This window comes from Tiliqua scincoides, chromosome 9 (genome assembly GCF_035046505.1).
Source record: "Tiliqua scincoides isolate rTilSci1 chromosome 9, rTilSci1.hap2, whole genome shotgun sequence".
Lineage (NCBI taxonomy): Eukaryota > Metazoa > Chordata > Lepidosauria > Squamata > Scincidae > Tiliqua > Tiliqua scincoides.
The window spans coordinates 44,377,293-44,400,847 of NC_089829.1; the positions used below are offsets into that span (position 1 = coordinate 44,377,293).

The 23,555-nt window shown below is 47.8% G+C and overlaps 1 protein-coding gene across 2 annotated transcripts in view; it reads left to right on the forward strand.

Moving 5' to 3' along the window:
- Nucleotides 1-399: 399 nt before the first annotated feature.
- Nucleotides 400-23,555, forward strand: part of BEAN1 (brain expressed associated with NEDD4 1) — a 50,933-nt gene continuing 27,777 nt past the window's right edge. The window contains exons 1-3 of one of the 2 annotated variants that reach the window (XM_066637700.1): nt 400-521; nt 4,284-4,358; nt 22,380-22,514. In XM_066637700.1, coding sequence (XP_066493797.1) covers nt 491-521; nt 4,284-4,358; nt 22,380-22,514 — 241 coding nt within the window. In that variant the 5' untranslated portion in view covers nt 400-490. The remainder of the gene's footprint in view (nt 522-4,283; nt 4,359-22,379; nt 22,515-23,555) is intronic. The other variant, XM_066637701.1, reaches the window with a different exon arrangement.

Here is a 23,555-nt window from a genome sequence, read left to right on the forward strand (position 1 = left end):
CATTGTAGCCAATGGGGCTTACTCCCAAGAAGGTGTGGATAGGATTGCTGCCAGAGGAGCCCGGTCCTTTGCATGTCTACTCAGAAGTAAGCCTCATGCTAGTCAGCGGGGCTTGCTCCCGGGAAAGCGGCTCGGCTTGCAGCCCCGGAGCGCAGCCCTCTGCAGAAGCAGCCGCGCCGTGTCCGACGAGCCTTCCTCCCGGGCGAGGGCGCGAGGATGGCTGGATGGCAGCCCAGCCCGGCGGGCGCGGCGATTGCATAACGCCCGGGAGGCGCCTCCGCCGCAGCCCCCCACGCGAGCTTCCTCGCGAGCGGCGCCGCAGCCACTGGGAAGCGCCGGCGGGCTGAGGTCACGCCGGCCGGCCGGCCGACTGGCCCGCCTCCTCCCTGCCCGCTCGGCCCGCCTGGCAGGCGCTGCGCTGAGCTCCGGGAGGCGGCGAGCGGCTCCGACCTGCTGCCCGCCGCGCCCATGAGCCGCGCCGGAGGGACGCATGGAGACCACGGCCGCCCGCGGGTGCCTCGGTAAGGCTCCGGACCCGGGTCGGTGGGCGGGCTGCCCCCCCCCCCACATTTAGACCACGTCCACCCCCAGCCTCCCCGTCTGCTGCGGGCTGCATTCCCCCCACCCCTTAGCTCTTACTCCCGGTGAAGTGCAGCCCAAGCCTGTGCCCGTCTACTCAGAAGTAACTCCCGTTATAGTCAGCGGGGCTTACTCCCAGGAAAGTGTGCACAGCATTGCAACCTTGAAGCCCAGTCTTGTGCATGTCTACTCAGAAGTAACTCCCGTTATAGTCAGCGGGGCTTACTCCCAGGAAAGTGTGCACAGCATTGCAACCTTGAAGCCCAGTCTTGTGCATGTCTACTCAGAAGTAAGTCCCGTTATAGTCAATGGGGCTTACGCCCGGGAAAGCCTTACTCCAGTTTAGGGGACCCCTAACATATTTGCAAGGCGCAGCAGAATCCTCAAGGTGCCACCCCTAAATAAATGGGGGGGAGGGTGAGATGCGGTGTGGATGCACTCTGGATTTGGGCCATTCAAGTGGGTGATGGGAGCTGTGGCACACCTGCTGTGTGGTCCTGTTCTCACTTGGTTCCTGGGCTGGCTCTGGAGTCCTGGGGAGGGAGGGCCTGCATAAACATATGGTGTCTACCAAGTCCTGCAGGGAGTGGAAACCCATCATTGTGGCACGATTGTGTCACCAGTGGTGGGGATGTTCGGGTGGAAACTTTGGGATCACCCAGAGCCCATGGCATGGAGATCGGGTCCCATCACTGTGTCTGCCTCTCTCTCTGCTCCATCTCTGGCACCAGGGAATTTGCGGCTTGTGGTGAACAGGCAGTGTGTGTTCTGTTGCTTCCTCTTTTTATTTTACTTGATACAAGCAAGATGGGAAATATTTACACGTTAGTCATCGCTGGGTGCTTTATAATTCCACACATTGCAGCAGAAGGCGCACACTGCGTGCCCACATTTCCAAACCTTGCTTCAACTCAAGGGATCTGCAGCCCAGTCCCTACTCAGGATCTTTTCTTTCTTCTGCAATGTGGTATAGTGGTTAGAGCACCCATTTTCAATCACTGTGCAGTGGCACATTGTTTGGGGAAGATTATTTATTAATAGGGCCAGTTGGGGGTGTGAGACCCCCCACCCCCTCCCCCCACCAGCAGCATGGTGTGCCTTGTAAAAGAACTGATGGTGTACCTTGGCAAATTTAACACCTTGTCAGTCAGTGTGCCACACAATGAAAAAGGTTGCAAATGACTGGGTTTGTATATTGGATTAGGACCAGGGAGGGCTGGGTTCAGTGAGATTAACTCTCCCTCCACTTACACCAGGTTTGCAGGTTTATTGGGGGAGTCTTTTGATGCTGCTTTTTTCACACTCCCCCAAATGCCCATATTTTGTCCATAACATTTAAAGGATGCAAAGCATTGGTCAGGATCCAGCAATACTTAAGCACTTTTTGCTCCGCAGTAGTAGTGTGGTATAGTGGTTAGAATACTGGATTATGACTGGAGGGGGCTTGGTTTCTAATTTCCATTCATCCATGAAACTCACTGAAGGACCTTGAGCCAATCATAATCTTGACTTGAAGCACAGTCCTAGCAACATCTACTCAGAAATAAGTCACATTAGGCTCAATGGGATTTACTCCCAGGTAAATGATTGCCATCTTAACCTATGCACAAGGTTGTGAAGATAGTAACTGGCCCACCTCACCCCAGCAGTGTCTTTTCTAGTGGCTGTCTGCTGGTGTTCTTTTGCATATTTTTAGATTGTGAGCCCTTTTGGGACAGGGAGCCATTAGATATTTGATTTTCTCTGTAAACCGCTTTGTGAACTTTTGTTGAAAAGCGGTATATAAATACTGTTGTTGTTGTTGAAGATAGTTGGAAATAACCCAGATGTTCCTATCCTTCCTCCATTTCCCTGACCATCTACTATTTCCTTGGTGTCAGAGTGTAAGCCTCTTGGGACACAGACCTGTCCTCTCACTTTGTATAATCTTCCATGTACATGGGTGGTGCTGTATAAATCAATCAATGTGAAATGTGTGAAAAACTGGGACTAACAGCCCAATCCTTTATGTGTTTACTAGTCCTGCTGTGTTCTGTGGGTCTTATACTCAGTGTGTGACGGGCCAGAGCCTTAGAGGTGCTTGGGTTTGGCTGGATTGTGTAAAAAATGATAAATATCTGTTTTATGTTTTAGCCTTGCAATGGAAAGATGAGTTTCAGGTGACATGTGTTTGCATTTGGTGTGAATTCTGCTATGGTAAAAACTGCTGAATGCTGATATTTTTGTTGGATCCCACATACATTAAAAGCTATTAATCACTTATCCATATGAATCTGGTTCTGGAGTTAAGTTAAAAATTGTTATCTCTGTTGAAGGTACATGTTCATAATTCTAATTTCAAGGTTTGGGGGGAGCCATCATTGTTTCTTATTGGAATCTTGTTTTGCAAGGAAGCAAATATAAGAAATTCTGTACCTGCGTCCCAGTGAGGAAGCCCACTGGCACTTACACCTGGGACTTCTGAGCAAGGATGCGCAGTCATCTGGAGTTGCACAAAAAACACAGTTTTTATGGATGTCACGGACCCCAACTCGACTTGCGATTTGGGGCCAGAGACTCTAGAAATAAGTCTAGACTCAAAATGACTCACAGCCCAATCCTAAATTGTCTGGTGTGCAGGGCTACTGCAGTGTCGAAAATGGCTGCCGCAGCATCCTAAGCACAACCGTCCCCTTCCCCCAGGTAAGGCAAGTAGCCCCACAATGGGGCTACTCAGTTCTGCGGCAGCGCTTGAGCTGCTGTAGAATCAAGACCCTCCGTGTCAGGCCACACAGCCCAACACAGAGCTTAGAATTCGGTGTAGTTGAGCTCCACCAGTCCCACCCTCTTCTTGCCCCGCTCGCTCCCCCTGGAATGCCTCCTCCCCATCCTCTCTCCCCCTCCCCCTCCCCTCCTGTGTGTGTGTGTGTGTGTGTGTGTGTGTGTGTTCTTTTTTTTTTTTTTGCCACTTTCACATCGCTCCAAAGGCTTTGTGGGTGATCTGGAAACCAACCTTCAAACTGATGGCAACAGCAGACGTGGTGGGAGGAGGGTAGGTTGATTCCTGGAAGTGGGAGCTGGGGAGGTTGAGGGGAGGAGGAACACACACAGACCCCTCCACCACCTCCCTTTTTTCTGAGAAGTTTTGCTCAGGGAAGTCCTTGACTCATGACTCGACTCGTTTCTCAAAATGACTCGGTGCTGGAATTACTTGAAATTTTTTGTAACAGCTGTGTTAGACTTGCGAGTCAAGTAGCAGGGTTGTTGACTCATGACTCAACTGCAACTCGAGCTTACTGACTGGAGCAGATCCTTGCTTTTGAGTAGTCATGAACTGGTGGCTTGCACTGCTTATTTACAACCAGGACGTATTTGGGTGTTCCCTGTTTGTAACTGCCTGCTGTGGGGACTCAAGATTTGTCAAAGAAACTGGCATACTCTGTAACTCAGCTTGTTAAAATGAGTCATTTAGGCTTGAAGAGAAGATACAGTTGTACATATCACTTCCTGGAGCAGAAAGCATCCCAGAAACTCATGTCAACAAATGGCTGAATTTTATTTTCATGCCCTGGAGTGACTGGATGATGGATCCACAAAATCTGGCTAGCGAATTGAGTGGATCATGAACCACTCAATGGCATCTGTTGTGCAAATCAAAACAAACCCTTATTAAGAGCTGCTTTTCTCTCTCTCTCTCTTGTCTGCTTCCCCTTCCCCCTTTTTAGTTCTTTTCTTCCATCTCCCTTTCATCTTGGGGAGCTCCATCTATATTGGAACCAGCGGGAATTTTACCGGGTTGTGTAAGTACTGCGATCTACCAGTGGGGGGGGGATGCTGGGGGGAGGTGTGATGCTTATTTGCAGCTCTGATGGGAAGCACTGAAGTCCCCTGAGACTATTCTTTGTGTATTTGCACAAAGAGAGTCCTCAGTCAGGAGACAAGGAACCAGTGTCTTTCTGAATGAGAACAGGCCATCACCTCATTTCTTATAAGTCAAGGTATTGGAAAAGGGTGTTGAATTAGAATTCTAATTTTTTTTCAATCGCTTTATTTCACAATTTAGATTCATTTCCAAAGAATTCTAATGCCATTTTTTTTAAATGACACTATATCTGGACCTACCTAGTTTTATGAAACTGAAAAAAGAGTTTCACTTTACAGGCTGCTCAAGCCTCTGTTTTTATTCTTTTTACTAGTGTAGGGAGAGTTCCGCTTTGTGGAGCATTTATTCAGCTCCGTGTTCATTGGATAATTCTGATGGCCTTGCATTCCCCTCGGCCTGCCCTTCAGATTGGACCAAGACACATTTGCCTACTCTTGAGTAAATGTGCACGTGCTACTGCTTTCGGTTTCCATAAGGCTAAATACCTTTCCCTTGTCAGCTTTCAGCATGCCAGTATTGCAAATCATCAAAAATTGGGGTTGAAACCCACTGATGAGTTTGGGATCAGTTTGAGAACCACTGAATAGGGTGTAGCTAAAATATATAACCGTCTCCCATCCATGTGTTTGCTTTTTAATAACAGCCAAGAGGAAATTTGAACCAGGTCTGCAATCCCCAGGGTATTTTCCTGTCCAGAATCAGACCTCTTCTCATACAATAATAATAATAATAATAATAATATTTATATACCGCTCATACACACACTTGCACAGTGGCTATTTTGTCCATTTGCAGCAATGGTGCCTTCAGGGGCAAAAAGATGCTTCTGGTGGGTGACTTTCTGGGGGGGGGGGTTTCCTGATGATGTGGGGGGGAGGAATCATGCAGTGCAAAGGATGACAGCCTGCAGACTGATATGCTCTGTGCAAAATGTATGTCCTTCTTTCAGTATGAAATTTCCTGCCAACCAGTTTCATTGGGTAACCTCTGATTCTAGTACTGTGAGAGGAGAAAAATCTCTCACACACATGCACTCTCTTTCTCTCTCTCTCCACACCATGCAACATGTTATAAGTCTTGAAAGAGGCATTGCTTTGATCTCGGCTATGCAGTGGTGTCACTAGGGTTTGTGTCACCCGGAGTGGGAGGCCAGCATGTCACTGCTGCGATGTACCTTCTCCCATGCAGTGAGCGGGGTGATTTATTGGCTGTAACTTTCTATAGAATAGAGATATTTCGATGTGGTTTGTTTAATTGCATTCTGCATGAAGTTACACATTGATTGATATATAACATGATTTTCATTCAAAAATACCAAGATTTTAAAAACTTTGGTGAGTAGTGGTGTCACCCCCTGCATGTGCGTCACCTGGTGTGGCCGGCACTCCCGACCCCCCAGCAATGCCACTGTTGCTATGAAACGTGTGTATCATCCAAAACCACAGGAAACATGCATTTTTCTTTGAAACAATTTTTTTTCTCCTATGTGCACTTACACTGACTTAAGTGACTGATTCAAAGCAAATTTATTTCATCAGGTGACAACGCAATGCATGCACATTTCCTCTTTCCTGGGGGAAAAGCCCATAGGTTTAAGACCCCTTTGTTCAGACCCTGGCCCACACAGACTCCCAGTTCATTTTGGAGGGAGTGGAGTCCTGTGCACCAAGCCAAGTTCTGCCATCCATTGAAATGAATGAGGCAGAATTTCTAGACTGGAGGTTTATCTTTTTCCCTTATTTATACTACCCTTCCCCCAAGGAGCTAAGGGTTGCGTACATGATTCCATCCCTCCTTCTGTCTTCACAAAAACCCTGTGAGGTAGGTTAGGCTGGGTCTAGGTCATCCAGGAAGCTTTGTGGCTGAGTCGAGATTTGAACCTTGTTCTTCCATGTCTAAGTTCAACACCAGAACCACTACACCAGGGGTGCTCAATACGTCGATCGCGATCGACTGGTCGATCGCGAGGCAAAATGAGTCGATCGCAGGCTTCTCTCCCGTCCACGCATCCCTGGGAGTGAGCCCCTGGCAGGCTTGTGAGCCCAGGGAGTGAGCCCCTGGCAGGCTCCTCCCTGGGAGAGGAGCCGCTGGCAGGCTTCTCTCCTGTCCACACATCCCTGGGAGTGAGCCCCGTTGACTCTACTGGGGCTGACTTACCTTTCCCCTGTTTTTGCACTGGTATGTATGGAGATCTGCCCCCCCACTTCCATCTGTTGGTTCTGTGTGCAAGGGGTTTTGCACTGGTCTTGCTGTGATGTCTATATAGAGATCTTCCCTCCCCCACACCTTTCCCCTGTTTTTGCACTGATCTGTATAGAGATCTGCCCCCCCCAACTTCCATCTGTTGGTTCTGTGTGCAAGGGGTTTTGCACTGGTTTTGCTGTGATGTATATATAGAGATCTTCCCTCCCCCACACCTTTCCCCTGTTTTTGCACTGGTATGTATGGAGATCTGCCCCCCCCCACTTCCATCTGTTGGTTCTGTGTGCAAGGGGTTTTGCACTGGTCTTGCTGTGATGTCTATATAGAGATCTTCCCTCCCCCACACCTTTCCCCTGTTTTTGCACTGGTCTGCATAGAGATCTGCTCCCCCCCCCCACTTGTATTGGAATCGAGGAAGATCTGGTGAGGTGGTAGATGTGGTGTCAGTAAGGCCTCGGCATCCAGCAGAGTGTGCTGCACAGCTGCAGCCACTTGAAGGCAATAGGGCCCTCAGGGATATAAGCACCTGAGACAGGAAGGGCTCCACTTATTTATGCGAGTCAGCCTTTTCCTACATGAAGATCATTAAGTTCCACCATGACTGATGAACATTTGGAAGTGTGCTTGAGGCTGGCTGTCAGCAGCTACTGTCTGGACTATGCATCTTTGGCTGATTCACTTCAGTGCAAGTCATCAAAGTAAACTCAAGTAATTACAAAAATGTTTATAGTTAATTATGTTGTGTTGTGCAATATTGGCTCATGCGGTTATGCAAGGTACACCAACATACATTGTACACATAAATGTTATATGTTATGATGGCGCGAACATTGTAAAAAAAACTCTGGTAGATCTCCGGGCCTTGCTGGGTTTCAAAGTAGCTCTCGAGCCAAAAAAGTGTGAGCACCCCTGCACTACACCATCCTGACTGTCTTGTGATCTTGTGCCCAAAATGGATTGCAGGTTTGGGTAATTGATTTCTCCCTACTGCTGGCCCTTTCCCTCATTTTTGTGGGTCCGTTTAGAAACTTCTAGCTAGGATCTGCTATATTCAATCTTGCAGTGTGCCTTTGCAGGGTGCATTTTTACAATGGCAATTATTATTATTACTAGCTTTTATATGCTGTAGCATTTGCCAGTAGAACATGAATGCCAAAAAGGATATTTGTGTGTGAGAACTTTTTAGTAATTTTTAATATTGCTTTTGGCACCCGTGATTCTCTGCAGGTAGCCGATTCAGCTGCTCACTGAGTACAATGTGTCCAAAGTGCTTATTTTCAGAACACATCATTGTTCCTGATTTTCAGAAAGAAAATGTAATATGGGCTTTGTATGTAACCTGAGGGTGACTTAGCCTTAGAATGTTTGCCCTCTTCAGACATTGTCAGCATCAATCATCAGTATGGAGCTGGGAGCCCAATCCTGTTCATGCCTACTCAGAAGTAAGTCCCATTATAGTCATTGGGGCTTACTGTCAGGTAAGTGTGGATAGAATTGTAGCCTAAAGCTAGGCATATCCTATCCTCCTCTGTCTTACCACCCTGATATTGGGGGCAGAAGGGGTTCGGGTATGTCTGCTTTCTCCTGCCTCCAAAGGTGGTTGGTTCTGACATTGTCTATCACAGTGGTTCCCAAGCACCAGGGCCCATTTTTTAAAATGACACTTTATCAGGACCCACCTAGGTTTACCAGACTTTTCAAAAAGCAGAGCTAGAAAGAACTATTTTATTTATAACTAATAATAACCAGAAGAAAGACCCTCAAACATTTACCTCCCTGTATTTACAGGAGCTGAGCTCTTTGCAGTTACAGTATCTGATTCTTGAATAGTCTCAGGGTTTGAGGCAATTAAATATCTGATCTTTCCATCACCCTTTGTCAACCCACCAAAAATCAGATCACCACCCACCAGTGGGTCCGGAACCACTGGTCTGTCATGTTTGGTGCTGTATCCCTGCATGATGGGCAGAAGATCTTCCCCCTCCCCAAAGTCCTAGCCTGAACATTCAAAGTCACTTGGGGATGGCTTCCAACTGCACAGTGTCACGCCTGTATCAAGGATGACTTGTGCACCTTGACAACATTTGCACCAGTCTAGCATCTCAGCATGAGAGGAATCAACATCTTGCCGACTGCTTTCCACCACACTTGTTAGAATTTGGTCTGACTCATACGATTCATTTTGGCTCGGGCTGGCAATTTATCTTTCAGATATGCCTTTTCCCAGCAACTCATCTCTTGCATGAGCATCTCAGAGTTTTAAGAGAAAGAGATCTTGCTTAGGGTGCAATCCTAACCAACATTCCAGCACTGACTTAGCCACAGTACAGACCCAAGGTAATGTAACAAACATGCCCTTACCTTGAGGAGGCCTCTTTGACTGCTTCCCCACTGCAGGATGCAGTGCACGCCACATTGGCACAGCTATGTCAGTGCTGGACAGTTGGTTAGGATTGCGCCCCTAGTCGCTTGTGAAGTCTGTGCCCTGAGCCCTCTGTATTGGAATCGCGGAAGATCTGGCGAGGAGGTAGTATGTGGTGTCTGCAGTGGCCACTTTAAGAGTTAAGGCCTGGGCTTTCAGCAAAGGGTGTGCTGCACAGCTGCAGCCACTAGAGGCAATGAGGTCCCTAGGGATATAAGGAGCACCTGAGGCAGGAAGGCTTTGCGGGTTGTAGGAGTGCAGGTTGGAGGTAGGAGAGGAGACTGACTGACTCGGCTTATTGACCCTGGACTTTGGCTTGGCAACTGACTGATTTGACTGACTTACCTGGAATCTGACCTTGGACTGTGACTCGGCTTATTGACTTTGGACTTTGGCCTGGATACTCTGACTGACTTTGTGGCTGATGGACCTAACTTGTCAACTGGACCTAACAGTCAATGGACTGTTGACTTATGGCTCTGCCTGGAGCAATAACCGTTACCCTGCAGATGCCTGATCTCGGAAGCTAAGCAGGGTCAGGCCTGGTTAGTACTTGGATGGGAGACTGCCTAGGTAGGAATACCAGGTGCTGTAGGCTTATACTATAGTCTTTTGAGACTGAAGGTTGCCAACCATTGTGGACTGACCTTCTGCCTAATTGATTATCTGACTCACCGACTAACGGACTACTCGAACAGGCTGTGGAGAGCTGGGGAGCTGAGGTGTGCTGCTATAACTGGAAGGACTGCTGCCTTCGGAACTGGGTCCCTGCAGTTTAAACAGGCAAGCTATCCTGGTGGTGGAGTCTAGCAGTACTGCAGTAGAGAACTGGGGCCATTGTTGGGGAGCTAATTAGCTTAGAGTGGGCATAAGTTCCCTAAGTGAGTCTTGGATTGGGAATCTGGCAGAACACCCTCAGATACCTAAGCCCTGATTCCACTGTCAGTGCTATTGGGAACAAATCCAGTAAGGACAAGAACTACCCTATGGGGGGCGGGAGGCTTCTAGCATCTAGCTATACCGGGGCTGGCTCTCACTGAGGCAGACCGAGATAGTTGCCTCAGATGATGGACTAGCAGGAATAAGAGTGATTTCACAGATGGGACCCGGTAGGGCGTGAGCAAGGGGCACATGCCTGGGCAGATTTCACACCCATGCCTGGCCAACCTGTGAAGTGGCCAGAATCTGCTATCAGGGCTTAATGGGAAGGCTTTCAAGAAGGTAGAGGGGAGCAGGCAGCAGGAGACGTGAGCCCTCCTTTGCACTGCAACTCATAACTATAGCAGTGGTAATAATAATGAAGCAGCATTGCTGCCCATCCACTGTTTACTTACCTTTCCCAAGTACACTGATGATGCCCAGCCAGAAAAGCTAGCTAAGAACCAGCAGTAGACAGGCAAAATTCCCCCTTCCTTGCCACTACTGGTGCTGCAAGTTGCAGCATGAAGGACTTGTGTCCAGCTGCTTCTTCATTTGCAGGCATCATGGGGCGATTGCTGGTGCATGCATGCACTTTCCAAACATGAGGGAGCGTGCCACTGGATGGCCCGTACTGGATGTTCTTCCCAGGGGTCCCCAAAAGCTAGCACTGCCACTGGTTGAGCTTTCCGTTCCCTGGAATCAGGGAAGAGGGGAGGGGAGTGACAGGAAACATGGGAGAAACAATAAATAAAAAAGTAACGTATGCTAGTGGAGTAGATGCTGGCTACCGCAAGAAAGTGGCAAGTGGTTTTTTCAGCCTATGCTTGCCATACGTCCATGAGCAGGCTGCAGGAGATGATGGCGAAAGCATGTGTGCAACAAGCTGCTTGGCGGTGCAATCAAGCTCATACTGGGGATCGGACTCTCATTTCCCTCTGTCGTTCCCGATGAATGCATTTCTGCCGAATGTGTGAATCTTGTCACCTCTGGTAACAAGTACAGCCACCTTCCACACTCTGTGCAGAGTAAGTGAGATGCACACCCCAGCGTGTGTCGTCTTCCATTTGCATATTGGTTCTTCCGGTGATTAGCAGTACCACTCCAGTAACACTGGGAGCTTTTAAGATATAGGTAGGGCTGTGGGTGCACCGCAGTGTTGTACAAGCATAGAAGATGACTGCAGAATGTAGCAAGTGCTGGCTTGAACCAGTGAAGCCCTCAGTCTTCTGGATCAAGCTCAGATGAACCTGACTGATTCTTAAATCGGGTGCTGTCAAATGCTAGGTAGGTGACAACTGGGGAGAGGGTTTCTTGTGGTGTGCTGCTCTATTTCAAGAATACTGTCAGGGCATATTCATCTGGCATCAAAACCTCCTGGCATCTGAGGTGGCATGTCAAAAGTGTACCCCCCCTTATCCAACTAACTGCTGCCTCTGTCACTTCTCCTCCCCCCCCCATTCCTCCGATTCAAGAAGGAAGAGGGAGAACAAGTGGAAGTGTAGAAGAGAGAAGCATAGTGGGCTTGAGCATTTCTTACACTTTAGCCGCTCCACTCCAGTCCTCCTCACTTTGGTTCCATTCTCCTTTTCTTCTCCCCTGTTCTGAACTCCCCTTTTTGAATTTAGGGAACTGGAGAAGGAGCAGAGGTGGGCAGTTGCACAACTCCACCAATCTGTTGCCTGAGGCACTTGTCTCAGTTGGCCCCATGAATGGGTTACAAGCCATGATGTGTATGTGCAACCTCCTGATTTTAGAAATGGGCTATGTCAGAATGCCAGATGCAAGGGAGGGCACCAGGATGAGGTCTCTTGTTATCTGGTGTGCCCCCTGGGGCATTTGGTGGGCCGCTGTGAGATACAGGAAGCTGGACTAGATGGGCCTATGGCCTGATCCAGAGGGGCTGTTCTTATGTTCTTAACTACAATTCCCAGAAGGCCTTGCAGGTCTCTTGTTATCTGGTGTGCTCCCTGGGGCATTTGGTGGGCCGCTGTGAGATACAGGAAGCTGGACTAGATGGGCCTATGGCCTGATCCAGAGGGGCTGTTCTTATGTTCTTAACTACAATTCCCAGGAAGCCTTGCAGGTCTCTTGTTATCTGGTGTGCTCCCTGGGACATTTGGTGGGCCGCTGTGAGATACAGGAAGCTGGACTAGATGGGCCTATGGCCTGATCCAGTGGGGCTGTTCTTATGTTCTTAACTACAATTCCCAGGAAGCCTTGCAGGTCTCTTGTTATCTGGTGTGCCCCCTGGGGCATTTGGTGGGCCGCTGTGAGATACAGGAAGCTGGACTAGATGGGCCTATGGCCTGATCCAGAGGGGCTGTTCTTATGTTCTTAACTACAATTCCCAGAAGGCCTTGCAGGTCTCTTGTTATCTGGTGTGCTCCCTGGGGCATTTGGTGGGCCGCTGTGAGATACAGGAAGCTGGACTAGATGGGCCTATGGCCTGATCCAGAGGGGCTGTTCTTATGTTCTTAACTACAATTCCCAGGAAGCCTTGCAGGTCTCTTGTTATCTGGTGTGCTCCCTGGGACATTTGGTGGGCCGCTGTGAGATACAGGAAGCTGGACTAGATGGGCCTATGGCCTGATCCAGTGGGGCTGTTCTTATGTTCTTAACTACAATTCCCAGGAGGCCTTGCACGTCTCTTGTTATCTGGTGTGCTCCCTGGGGCATTTGGTGGGCCGCTGTGAGATACAGGAAGCTGGACTGGATGGGCCTACGGCCTGATCCAGCGGGGCTGTTCTTATGTTCTTAATGGGCCGGCCTTGTAAGGTGAAACTGTTTGATTCCCTCAGGGCCCAACCCCTATCCAACTTTCCAGCGCTGATGCAACTGTATCCTGTGGTGGGTGTTGGGACAGACCTGGAGGCCTCCTCAAGGTAAGGGAACATTTGTTCCCTTATCAAGGGTCTGCACTGCGACTGCATTGGCGCTGGAAAGTTGAACAGAATTGGGCCCCTAGGCTTTTTCTGACAGTTTCATGGCTCTTTTGCTGCTCTGGTCCTGCTGCCTGGTCCTGCTAGTTGGCATCATTTTCTGATCTTTGCCACCATTTTTATTTGCTATATTACTCATGGTTGCCGTCTTCATTTGTTTGTTTGCTTTGAATCGCTTGTTGGGGTTGACGTTTTAATTGAACTCCATTGCCATTTGGAGCATTTGGTTTAATGCTCTAAGCCACCTTAAAGGCTGTCTTGTTGGAAAGCAGGTTATGTGAGTGTTTTAAGCTAACTCTATAAATGCTGGTCTCAGAATTCTTGGGACCAGATCGGAAGATACGCATATTGTGTGACCAGGTTTTTAAAAATGTGAATAGCAGTTGTGGGGGCCCAGATCTGGATTGGGACCACAGGGGCAAAGGGTTTGAATCCTCCTCCCCTGTTCTGTTGTGGTCCTGATCCAGATTGGAGCCCCACACAACAGCTGTTTGCCCCGAAACACACAGAGCCCTCAGTCATGCAACGAGCATCTTCTTGCATCTGGCCTTTGACTTAACAGCTTCGGTGGAAAGCTCACGTCCAGCCCTTACAGAAGCAGCAATGTGCTTTGTGGTGTGTGGGACATGCCTGCCTGAACCTCCAAGCCAGAGCTGTGACTTTCTGCTGGACAGGGTCATGCTTTCACCTTGCTTCTCGCCTCTCCCACACTTCAAGAAACGAAAGCAGTGTATCTTTAAAAGTGGGAATTGCTGTGGAGAATTCAAGCCACTGAAAGTCAGTGAGTGTTTTTAAAAAATTATTTTAGAAGTTTGATCATTCTTTAAAACAGTTTGTACTGTTGGTCTCAATGCTTTTATATATAATTAGCATTATTATTGCCCTCTTTGTGTAACACAGGTGGCGTATCCCTGTATCCCAGGGATTCCCAAACTTTTTCGACTGTGGCTCCTACTGAGCCATTGGGTGAGGCTCCCCATTAGGGCTAAAATTCTATCCATTGTATAAGAACATAAGAACAGCCCCACTGGATCAGGCCATAGGCCCATCTAGTCCAGCTTCCTGTATCTCAAAGTGGCCCACCAAATGCCCCAGGGAGCACACCAGATAACAAGAGACCTCATCCTGGTGCCCTCCCTTGCATCTGGCATTCTGACATAACATCATTGTATAGGGTGGCAGGTTTTTTTGCAAGGATTCGACATCTCCCCTGACTGGTTTCTGCAGCTCCCCAGGGAGCCACAGCTCACAGTTTGGGAACCGCTGTCTTATCCAAAAATCTGAAATCTGCAGTGCTCCAAAATCTGAAACTATTTTAGTGCTGACGTGAATAGAAAATTCCACACCTTTCCTTTCCTGTAGTCTAAACACAGGCGCACAGACAGTGTCCCTAAGGTGAAAAAAATTACCATCGGGCTATGTGTATAAGGCAGTGGTTCCCAAACTGTGGGTCGCAATCTGATTTTTGGTAGGTCCCCAGAACCGTTCCTGGTCAGCGTGATCAATACTGAGCTAGACGGAACTTGGTGGTCTGATTTTAAAGGAGGAGCTTCATGCATTTAGGATCTCGGATCCGAAGGAGTCCTGCAGGTGTCACCAACCCTCTCCTTCCCAGAACTTCATAGCTGAGACAAATGTACAATGTTCCTGTCTTCCCCACTTCATTTCAGTGGCTACCACTTGCAGGGAATATGGACACATTCACATGCTGTCACCTTATCCTCTCCCCCCCCCCCCCAGCTACAAATTCCAAGTGGGAAGACAGGCAGCCTGTGGAGTCACTGCTGCTCCATCGTCTGCGCCAGTCACCTCAGTTGGCTTCAGAATAGACCAGCCCTGGTCTGGCTAGAAAACCATCATCCATGCAATCCTTCTGCGTTGTCTTCTTTTTCCACCACAAACTTGGGCCTTCCCAACATACGTGGGAGACCACAAATGCAGGTCTGGGAGCTCCTGGTTTAGAAGCAATTACCCACAGGATTACAGAAATGCAGACGTTATACCCACGTAATGTCTGAACCGGCCCATCCACAGTTTGCCTACAAGCAGCTGAATCTGTAGAAAATGAGTTGCCAAGAAGGCTTAGCTGCCTCCAGGGTGCTGTGTCCTTGGCAGAGAACATTTTTACAGCCCTTCTTGTGCTCATAGCCTGCATGGGTTCCCAAAGACACCCAGTATGCGTCCGTGTTCCATATTGAGCTGGGGATGTTGTTCTGCTCAGAGGGGTCTTAAACATCAGCTAAGCAGCCGGCATGAAAATAGATGGCTCCGCAACAAGGCTGGAGCAGTTATTATTTCCTGTTAAATGAGAGGTGGGCGATTTTGACAGGGGTGATTTGCTGTCGGGGTGGAAAGGCAAAAAACAGAACAAAAAGAGTGAGCAGGGATGAGAACTGGCTTTATGGTCTGCTGTGAGCGCCAAGCCATCTTATACATAATGCAGTCTTTGCTGGAGTACAGAACAGGGGCAGGAAATGTTTTCAGCCTCCACACAGAAAAGTGATGTCCCCCTTCCTTCAGATCCTCCTCAAAACCTACCTTCCCCATGTAACCTTTGTCTTAACCCTCTAAGTCCTCAACCCCAACTGAAATGAACTGTAAGTACAGATTGGCTTATATGCTCCCTTGTTCCTATCCCCCTCTTTTTTTATCTTGTTCCCTTTCCCTAATCTCTTTTGTCTTCCCTAGTATTCAAAACTGCTTTTCCAGTGCATACAGTTGTCACAGGCTTTGATTGGATTATGTCTGAGAGCTGACGTAGCGTAATGGCCAAGAGACAGAGTGGCAAATCAGAACTTCATATCTCACTTCTGTCATGAACCTTCTTACCTTACAAAGTTGTTTTAAGGATTCCATCCAGATTTACATGCTTTGAGCACTCCAACATGTTCAAAGTATGTGTTCAAACTCTAGAAGTGCGAAGGATTCTTGTGATGCTTGTGATGTCACAAGGATGCTTGTGATGTCATTGCATGCAACATAATTGCTTGTTCCTAGTGGTTATGTAATTGTTCTCAAAGGTAACTTTTTGTTACTGTTGTTAAATTAATCCTAGCTGAAAACTGAACTAAACTCTTGACCTGTTCTTCAAAACTGGAGTTCTTATTAAACAATGAAAACAGCAGGATGCCTGGCAAAAGTGACTTAGGCCCAAATCCTAACCAACTGTCCAGCTCTGACATAGCTCTGCCAATGGGGCATATGCTGCATCCTGCAGTTGGGGGGGCAGTCACGGAGGCCCCCTCAAGGTAAGGGAATGTTTGTTCCCTTACCTTAGAGCTGCATTACCCTTAGGTCAGGGCTGGAAATTTGATTAAGTTTATGCCCTCAGAGCCCAAACCTGAGCTCTTTGCTGGTGGTACGAGTATACCGCTGGTGCAGGGTGTCGTGAATATGCTGTAAAGTTCATTTACGGCACCCTGTTTGTAGGAACTGCCAGCACCAAACAGTCACTGCCCAGAGTAAGGAAGAGCTCAGGGCATTGGTAAGGTTTGTTGGGGGGGGATGTGTTCTAGGGTGGGGAGACGGCAGGGCAGGGGGAGGAACCAGGGCAGGGAGACGGTGGGACCTGCGGAGCCCTGCTTTGCTGAATCCAATGTTCTATGTTGGGCTGAAAATTCCAGCATGGAGTCTGCACTGGCGAAATAGCTGGCACAGACTGGAGGAGACCCATTGTGGGGCCTGCGCCCTTACCGGGGGAGATTCCAGCAGCTGATGCTGCAGCACCCATAGGATACAGCAGTAGCCCTATTGGCGTCACTGGACTCTGGGAAGCTTAGAATTGGGCTGTCAATTTCCTTACGCCGCAGCAAATGTCCGCCATAACAATATAGTGGTTAGTGATTACAATGAGTCAATGATGCTGCCCTGTTGCACCCTTGCTTTAAACAAACCACACTTGTAAATTGTGTTAGCTGCTATTGTGTATTGTTTTGACAGTTATCCTTTTGATGGGTAAGCTTTCATGGAGGAGTTCTTTTTCAACACGCACGTATACAGAGTGCGGTGGCTATAAATCCTTCTCAGCAATAGTTCACCATTAAACAACTGTGGGATTTTTAAAACATATACTATAGTCTAAAATTGACTAACTTGGAAGCTGCTTGTGGTCCAGTCAATTTCAGCTCTCCATTGACCTAGGGCCAAATTAGATATTGCATCAAGGGCCAAATCATATCCAACTTTCCAGAGCTGATGCAGCCACGCAAACAGGGTGTACACTTCATCCTGTGGTGGGAGGAAGCAGTCACAGAAGCTTCACGATAAGGGAATGTTTGTTCCCTTACCTTGGGGCTGTATTGCAGCTGCATCAGCACTGGAAAGTTGGATAGAATCGGGCCCTAAATATCTTACATGCCCTGGTACATTTTTTTATTAGCAACCTGGGTACCACAACAGTGAGCAGAACTGTTGTAGGAGGAAGTTAGGGGGCTTTAGGAATTTATCCCACTGTAGTCCCACTCCTGATTGTTCTGCACCTTCAGTTTTGAATTAAAGAAAATGAAGCGAATTGACTTGTCTCTCGCATTGATTCTCCGTCTCTCACTCCATTATGTTTGGGCAATGACCACGCTTACCAGTGCTGGCACAGGGCCAGGGCACTAAAGCAGTCTTGCAAACGAGTGCAAAATGTTACTGGTCCATGTGCTATTTTTTTCTTGGCTGCCCAGTCGCCTGAGGTCAATTCTTACTCGCCATAGGCAATCGGGAAAATGATTATTCACAAGCCTGTGTAAGGGAGAAGTAGCTCTATGGCACCTGTGATCTGCGAGACCCTGAGAAGTGGTCTCACGGGAAGAAAAAGAAAGCTTTTGATCACTTCTGGTATCTCGCCAAGTGAGCACTCCCCCCACGGACCACTAGAGGGTGAAGAATCCCCACTCCCCCCACGGGCTACCAGAGGGTAGCCACAGCTGGTAACAAAAACAGGAACCCATAAATCTCCTCTTGAAATAATAAATCTCCATTAAATATCTAATGTCTAATTATCACATATTCGGTTGTATTTTTTGTGTGCAGAGCGGTGGGAGGGTTGCATATGGTCCACGGCAATTCCCGTTTTTGCCTTGGTGGTCTGCGGGCTTCTAAAGGTTGGAACCATTGCTCTCTAGAAATTGTTGCTGCTAGGCGGCTAGCCAATTAAAAGAAAACAGTTGATCAGTTGTGTGAGTTTGAATTGATTAAATTTGCACAGAGTTGCAGATGAATGAAACAAAGCTCTGGGCTGGAGGGGTGCATGTGTCAGTTTCTAGCTGCAACAGTCACATTTCTCAGCCAGCATCATCCCAGAAGAGGCATGCCCTCTGAGGGAGAGGGAGAGGAATGCCTCTCCTAAGATTCATTTGCTACCTACAATGATGGTAAGTTATTTTATTACCATAATTTGTTGTTGGCAACCTTCAGTCTCGAAAGACTCTGGTATCGCGCTCTGAATGGTGGTTCTGGCACAGCGTCTAGTGTGGCTGAAAAGGTCGATTCGGGAGTGGCAATCCCTTCCACACTTGGAGCAAGTGCAGTCTGTCCCTGGTCTGTCTCCCTGGCTATGGGCCTTCCTTCTTTGCCTCTTTGCCTCAGTCTGTTGGCCAAGTGCCTCTTCAAACTGGGAAAGGCCATGCTGCACAGCCTGCCTCCAAGCGGGCCACTCAGAGGCCAGGGTTTCCCACTTGTTGAGGTCCATCCCTAAGGCCTTCAGATCCCTCTTGCAGATGTCCTTGTATCGCAGCTGTGGTCTACCTGTAGGGCGCTTTCCTTGCACGAGTTCTCCATAGAGGAGATCCTTTGGGATCCGCCCATCATCCATTCTCACGACATGACCGAGCCAACGCAGGCGTCTCTGTTTCAGCAGTGCATACATGCTAGGGATTCCAGTTCGTTCCAGGACTGTGTTGTTTGGAACTTTGTCCTGCCAGGTGATGCCGAGGATGCATCAGAGGCAGTGCATGTGGAAAGCGTTCAGTTTCCTCTCCTGTTGTGAGCGAAGAGTCCAGCAGTGTCAAAATCTGGTGTCCAGGCAGTCTCAAGGCACTTTTAAAATCAGTAAAAAGGCTTTTAATTGAGTAACCAGTTAATCAAGGAATCATTGCAACGTCTTCCTTTTAGCTCTCATGACGGTCTGTTCTGCCCCCTAAACTGATTTTGGACATACCTTCCTGGGTTGTCTCTGCCTGTGCTCTTCTAGCCTCGACTGTTTGTGAATTCAAAACAGTCACTTTATTTTCCTCTTGCTATTCCACTTAAAGATCATATCAGTCCCCAAAGCTCTCCTGTGTCACAGCCAATTAACACCACACAGCCCTGTTTTGATAGCTCTGGGTGCAGTTTTATTGTCCAGAGCCAGTTCAAAACCAGACAGCATTATGCAACCAGAAGGGGAGGGAGAGACTAGCGAAGTGGGGTGGGGCATTTTCAGATGCTTTGGAAAGTGATGAAGTTATTGCAGAGAAGACGCAGTACCAGCAGATCTTTAACATGACCAGATTTTTATCGGCAAGAAGAAGCTGTCAGCTCCTGGGTAGAAATGCTTGAAATCCACAGATATGAGGTTATTGTTCTGCATTTCCTGAAGTGGCAGGAAGTGCCAGGGCAACATCACAGAGAGAGAGAGCGAAGCAGTAGGAGGTGTTCTCAGACTATCAGACTGTTGCTTTGCAGTTAGAGATGGAGACAGATGGAATTTGCGGACTTGTTTTGTGCCTGTATTCTTTCTTGCTTCCTACCTACTCAGCCCGTATCTTTACAAGCATAGAAGTTGAGCAGGAGGAAAGCAAGCAGAAGCATAGACTCTTGGTTCTCTCATCCTGCTACACTCCTGCCCAGGACTTTTGCTGTTCCAGCTCCACCACCTTCAACTGTTTCCTGCTCCCTCAAATGAGCCCATATTTTCTCCCAGGCTGTGCTTGCCTCCTGGACCTGCCTTCTGGAACCCCTGCAAGACCTCTCCTCCCTTTACAGCCCCCAGATCCCTTCTGAAAATCCACCTGTTCTGTAGAGTCCTTGATGCCACACCTTAATCTCATAGCCTGCTGCAGCCATTAATAACCACTGTGCTGTGGCACATTGGTGTGCCGCGCATGGTCCGCAGGTGAGCCACGGGAGTTTGGTGGAGGGTTATTTTTTAGTAGGGCCATTGAAGGATGTGAGGCCCCCACCAACAGCATGGCATGCCTTGGCAATGGTCCAAAAACTGATGGTGTGCCTTGACAATTTTAGTGCCTTGACAATTTTAGTGCCTTGTCAGTGTGCCATGAAACAAAAAGGGTTGAAAATCACTGCCTTACTGTAAATAACAGTTCAGTCCTATCCCATACTGGTTTATGCAACTGTGTGGCCTGTTATGGTGGGTGGGGGTCACCAGGCAACCTGGGAGAAGTAAGTAAAAATATTTTTAACTTACCTTGGTGTAGGCCATTTTGCTGCCAACGGGTTTCCTCAGACCTATAGTAGCTCTTTTGCTGGCATAGGTCCCAGGAGAGTCAAAGGGGGACAGGATCTTGGCATGCCATGCTGCCGCTGAGAACCTCCCCTCCTGCCCCTGACTTGGCCTGCTCCCTACCCCAGTCTTTCCCCAAAACACCCTCTGCCATCTTATCTGCTCTGATGCAGTGTCTGGAAGCCGCTGACATGTGCGTGAGGTCTCCAACCATTTGGGCTGGTGGTCCCACTGTTTGCGGTACTGTAAGAGGACTTAACGGCAGTGGATCACGAGATCCGTTGCTGTGGGCCCTCCATAGGATTGGGTCACCTGCTAAAGAACATGCAACTAAAGCAACTGCATCTGTTACTCCTGTGTACCCTGTATCCAGCCTCCTGCCCTCTGTCTCTTGCCGTCCTTTTGTCAACATGTATCTAGATCGTGGAGGTTCAACTTTGAACAGTTGTGGGGCGGCAACCCTGACATCCCTCCAGTGCACAGATGTGGAAGCAATTGACGGCGATGTGATGACATCACTGCTAATTACTTCCAAGTTGTGAGTCGCTGAAGTCACTTGGCGGGCTCAGTTGGCAGGAAGTGGAGGTGGTGGTGGGTGCAGTGGGGCTTTTTGATATCCCTGACATGCTGTATCAGCTTCTTTTCTAAAGGAGAAGCTGGAATGGCACGGCAGCAAAATCAAAAAGCCATTGAGGTGGGTGGTGGCTGCGGCAGGGCTTTTGAGGGCCACCAATAAGGGCCGTGCGCTGGGCCACCCTGATCTCGATCGTAAGCCCCTTGGCCTGTCATTTCACTCCATGTAAAGTGCCACATATGCATTGATCACATTTTTTAAATAAATACACACAGTGCTAGAGTTAAACACCCCTTCCTCTTTTTCCAGTTGGCTTTTTCCAGCCAACTGTAAAACTCAACTGGTTTCTCCCTCTGCCCAAATTAAAAGCTGTTGAAAACTGAAAGATAGTTGGTCGATCTTTTCCCTGGGCCACCTGAATGACACAAATTCTGAACTTTAGATCCATGTGGACACATGAGGTCACTCCAGATTGGGAGAACACAGTAGATGGATGCTGCGGTTCCATCTTGGCTTTTGAATGTTCCTCTAATTTCTCGTATTTAGAGGAATAGTGAGTGGAAGGAAGGCTGCTCTGCCATTTGGGGGAAGCATCCTCAATCTTAAGCTTGCAGTTACCAGCCTCTAATGATCTGCTTGCTCAGGGAACATTATCCACTGAGTGAGAAAAGCACAAAAACAACATTATCTCATTATGGGCCTGTGCAAAGCTGAGCTCATCAGGTAGGTACAAGCCTGCAGCTGGCAAAGACATACAAAATCAGCGTGCTGTTGAAGTTTGTGATATTTAGAAATGCAGTGGTGGGGAGGGGGAGGTTTTGACATTTTCTGCTGCGTGGAGAGTTACAAATCCCAAACAATTACACCTAGATGTATAGGCTTTCCACTGTGAAAGCTGACACAAAGACCTTGAATTAAGTGCACTGAAGACCAAGTGAAAATCTGATTTCGGGAGCCTGCCTTTGTATAGCTGAATGCAAACTTAGCTGCCAGTTGTCTGTTCCTTGCTTCAAAGTCGTGTGTGTGTGTGTGTGTGTGTGTGTGTGTGTGTGTGTGTGAGTGAAATTGTCAAATTTTTCAGCGTTGTTATCCAGTCCTGCTAAGGTATTAAAGACAAGACAGCTCTGGATTCAGGGACTAGACTGGGTAGAGAGAAGTTTTATGCCCTTTCCCATAATAACTGGTAATCCAATGAAATTGATTGGCAACAAATTCAGAAATTATCAAAGAGGGACTTCTTCACCCAATGCATCAGTAATGTATAGAATTTGCCATTGCAAGGTTAATGGTGAGGGCCAATGATGTAGTGGTCAATTTTGAAATGCCAGAGCTCATCATGGCATACCTCCCCAGTTTTTTCTTCTTTTGTACCTCTGGGTCTCACTGTTGATGCATATATTCCCCTGCTTGATCAGTTAAAAGGATGTTTACTTTCTGTCTCTCTCACACAGATGAATATAACATCCTGCCTTGCAAGAAAGAGGAACTTCAGTGTGGCAATGGGCTCTGTCTCTTGAACTGGCTGCGTTGCCAGTATAAGAAGGACTGTGGCAAAGATTATGTGTCCATCAAGATAACATGTTCAAGTGAGTGACCTTTCTGCCTATCTGTGAGAGGGTCAGTGGTATTCTCATACCTTTGTAAGGTTAGTGTCGGAGGATTGTGAATTGGTCTATCACTAGAGTATTGCCCTAAAGCAATACTCAAATTGTGGATTAGGTGGGTTGCGAGCCAATTTCAGATATGTATATGTTTGGAGGACTTTTTTTTTTTTTAACTGATCAGCAACTGCTTGGGGGGTTGGGATGGTGATCCTTTACTTTAAACAAATGTTTAAACTTATAATTACTGTAAACTCTTAATTTACTTAGTTTGATTTTGTCATATGGATGTGTTAAAAATTTTTCCTGCTTGGTGATGCTGTTTTGTTTAGGGGAATTAGTATATTAGCCTTTGGAAACTTTTAGGATCGAAGGCTGGATAACAAGACAGCGTAGAGCAAAGAAATCCCTTGTTTAGCTTAAAGAGGAGACTGGGAGAAAGGTAACTTTCAATCAAAGGATTATATTTTATTGCAAAAACACACAAAGGTAAACATAATACACATGGAGAATTGATAAGTATAGATTTCTAGTACTTGTGTCTAGTGTACCTAGCTTGTGGTGGCTGCATGTGCTATGTATTTGGGTGCATCCAAAAAGGAATCAGAAATGGATAGGGTGTAGGGAAGTATTTTAGGGGTTCCTTAATCTGCTAAACCCAGTTTGCTAACTAAAGATGGGGAAGAAGGGAGGAATAGATAGGGAAGAAGGGAAAGAGTTTTAGACGCAAGATATATTTACCTGTCCGGGGAGCAGTTGGATGGGAAAGAGTCCTAGGAAGGACCACTCCCGTGGGAGGGCAGCCAGAGAGAGAGAGGCATGTGCTCTGAGCTTACTTTTAAGGGGTTGTCTGACCTGGAAGCTGACCTAAACTGAAGTATCCCAGAGCTGTGCACATGCTCAGTATACACACAGGTACACGTGGAGTATGTAAGAAAGACATGATGAAGTCAGCTTACCAGCCAGGCTGACCTTCTGGGGGAGGGAGGCAATTTGCATAAGGTGCTTAAAAGTGATAAAAGAACA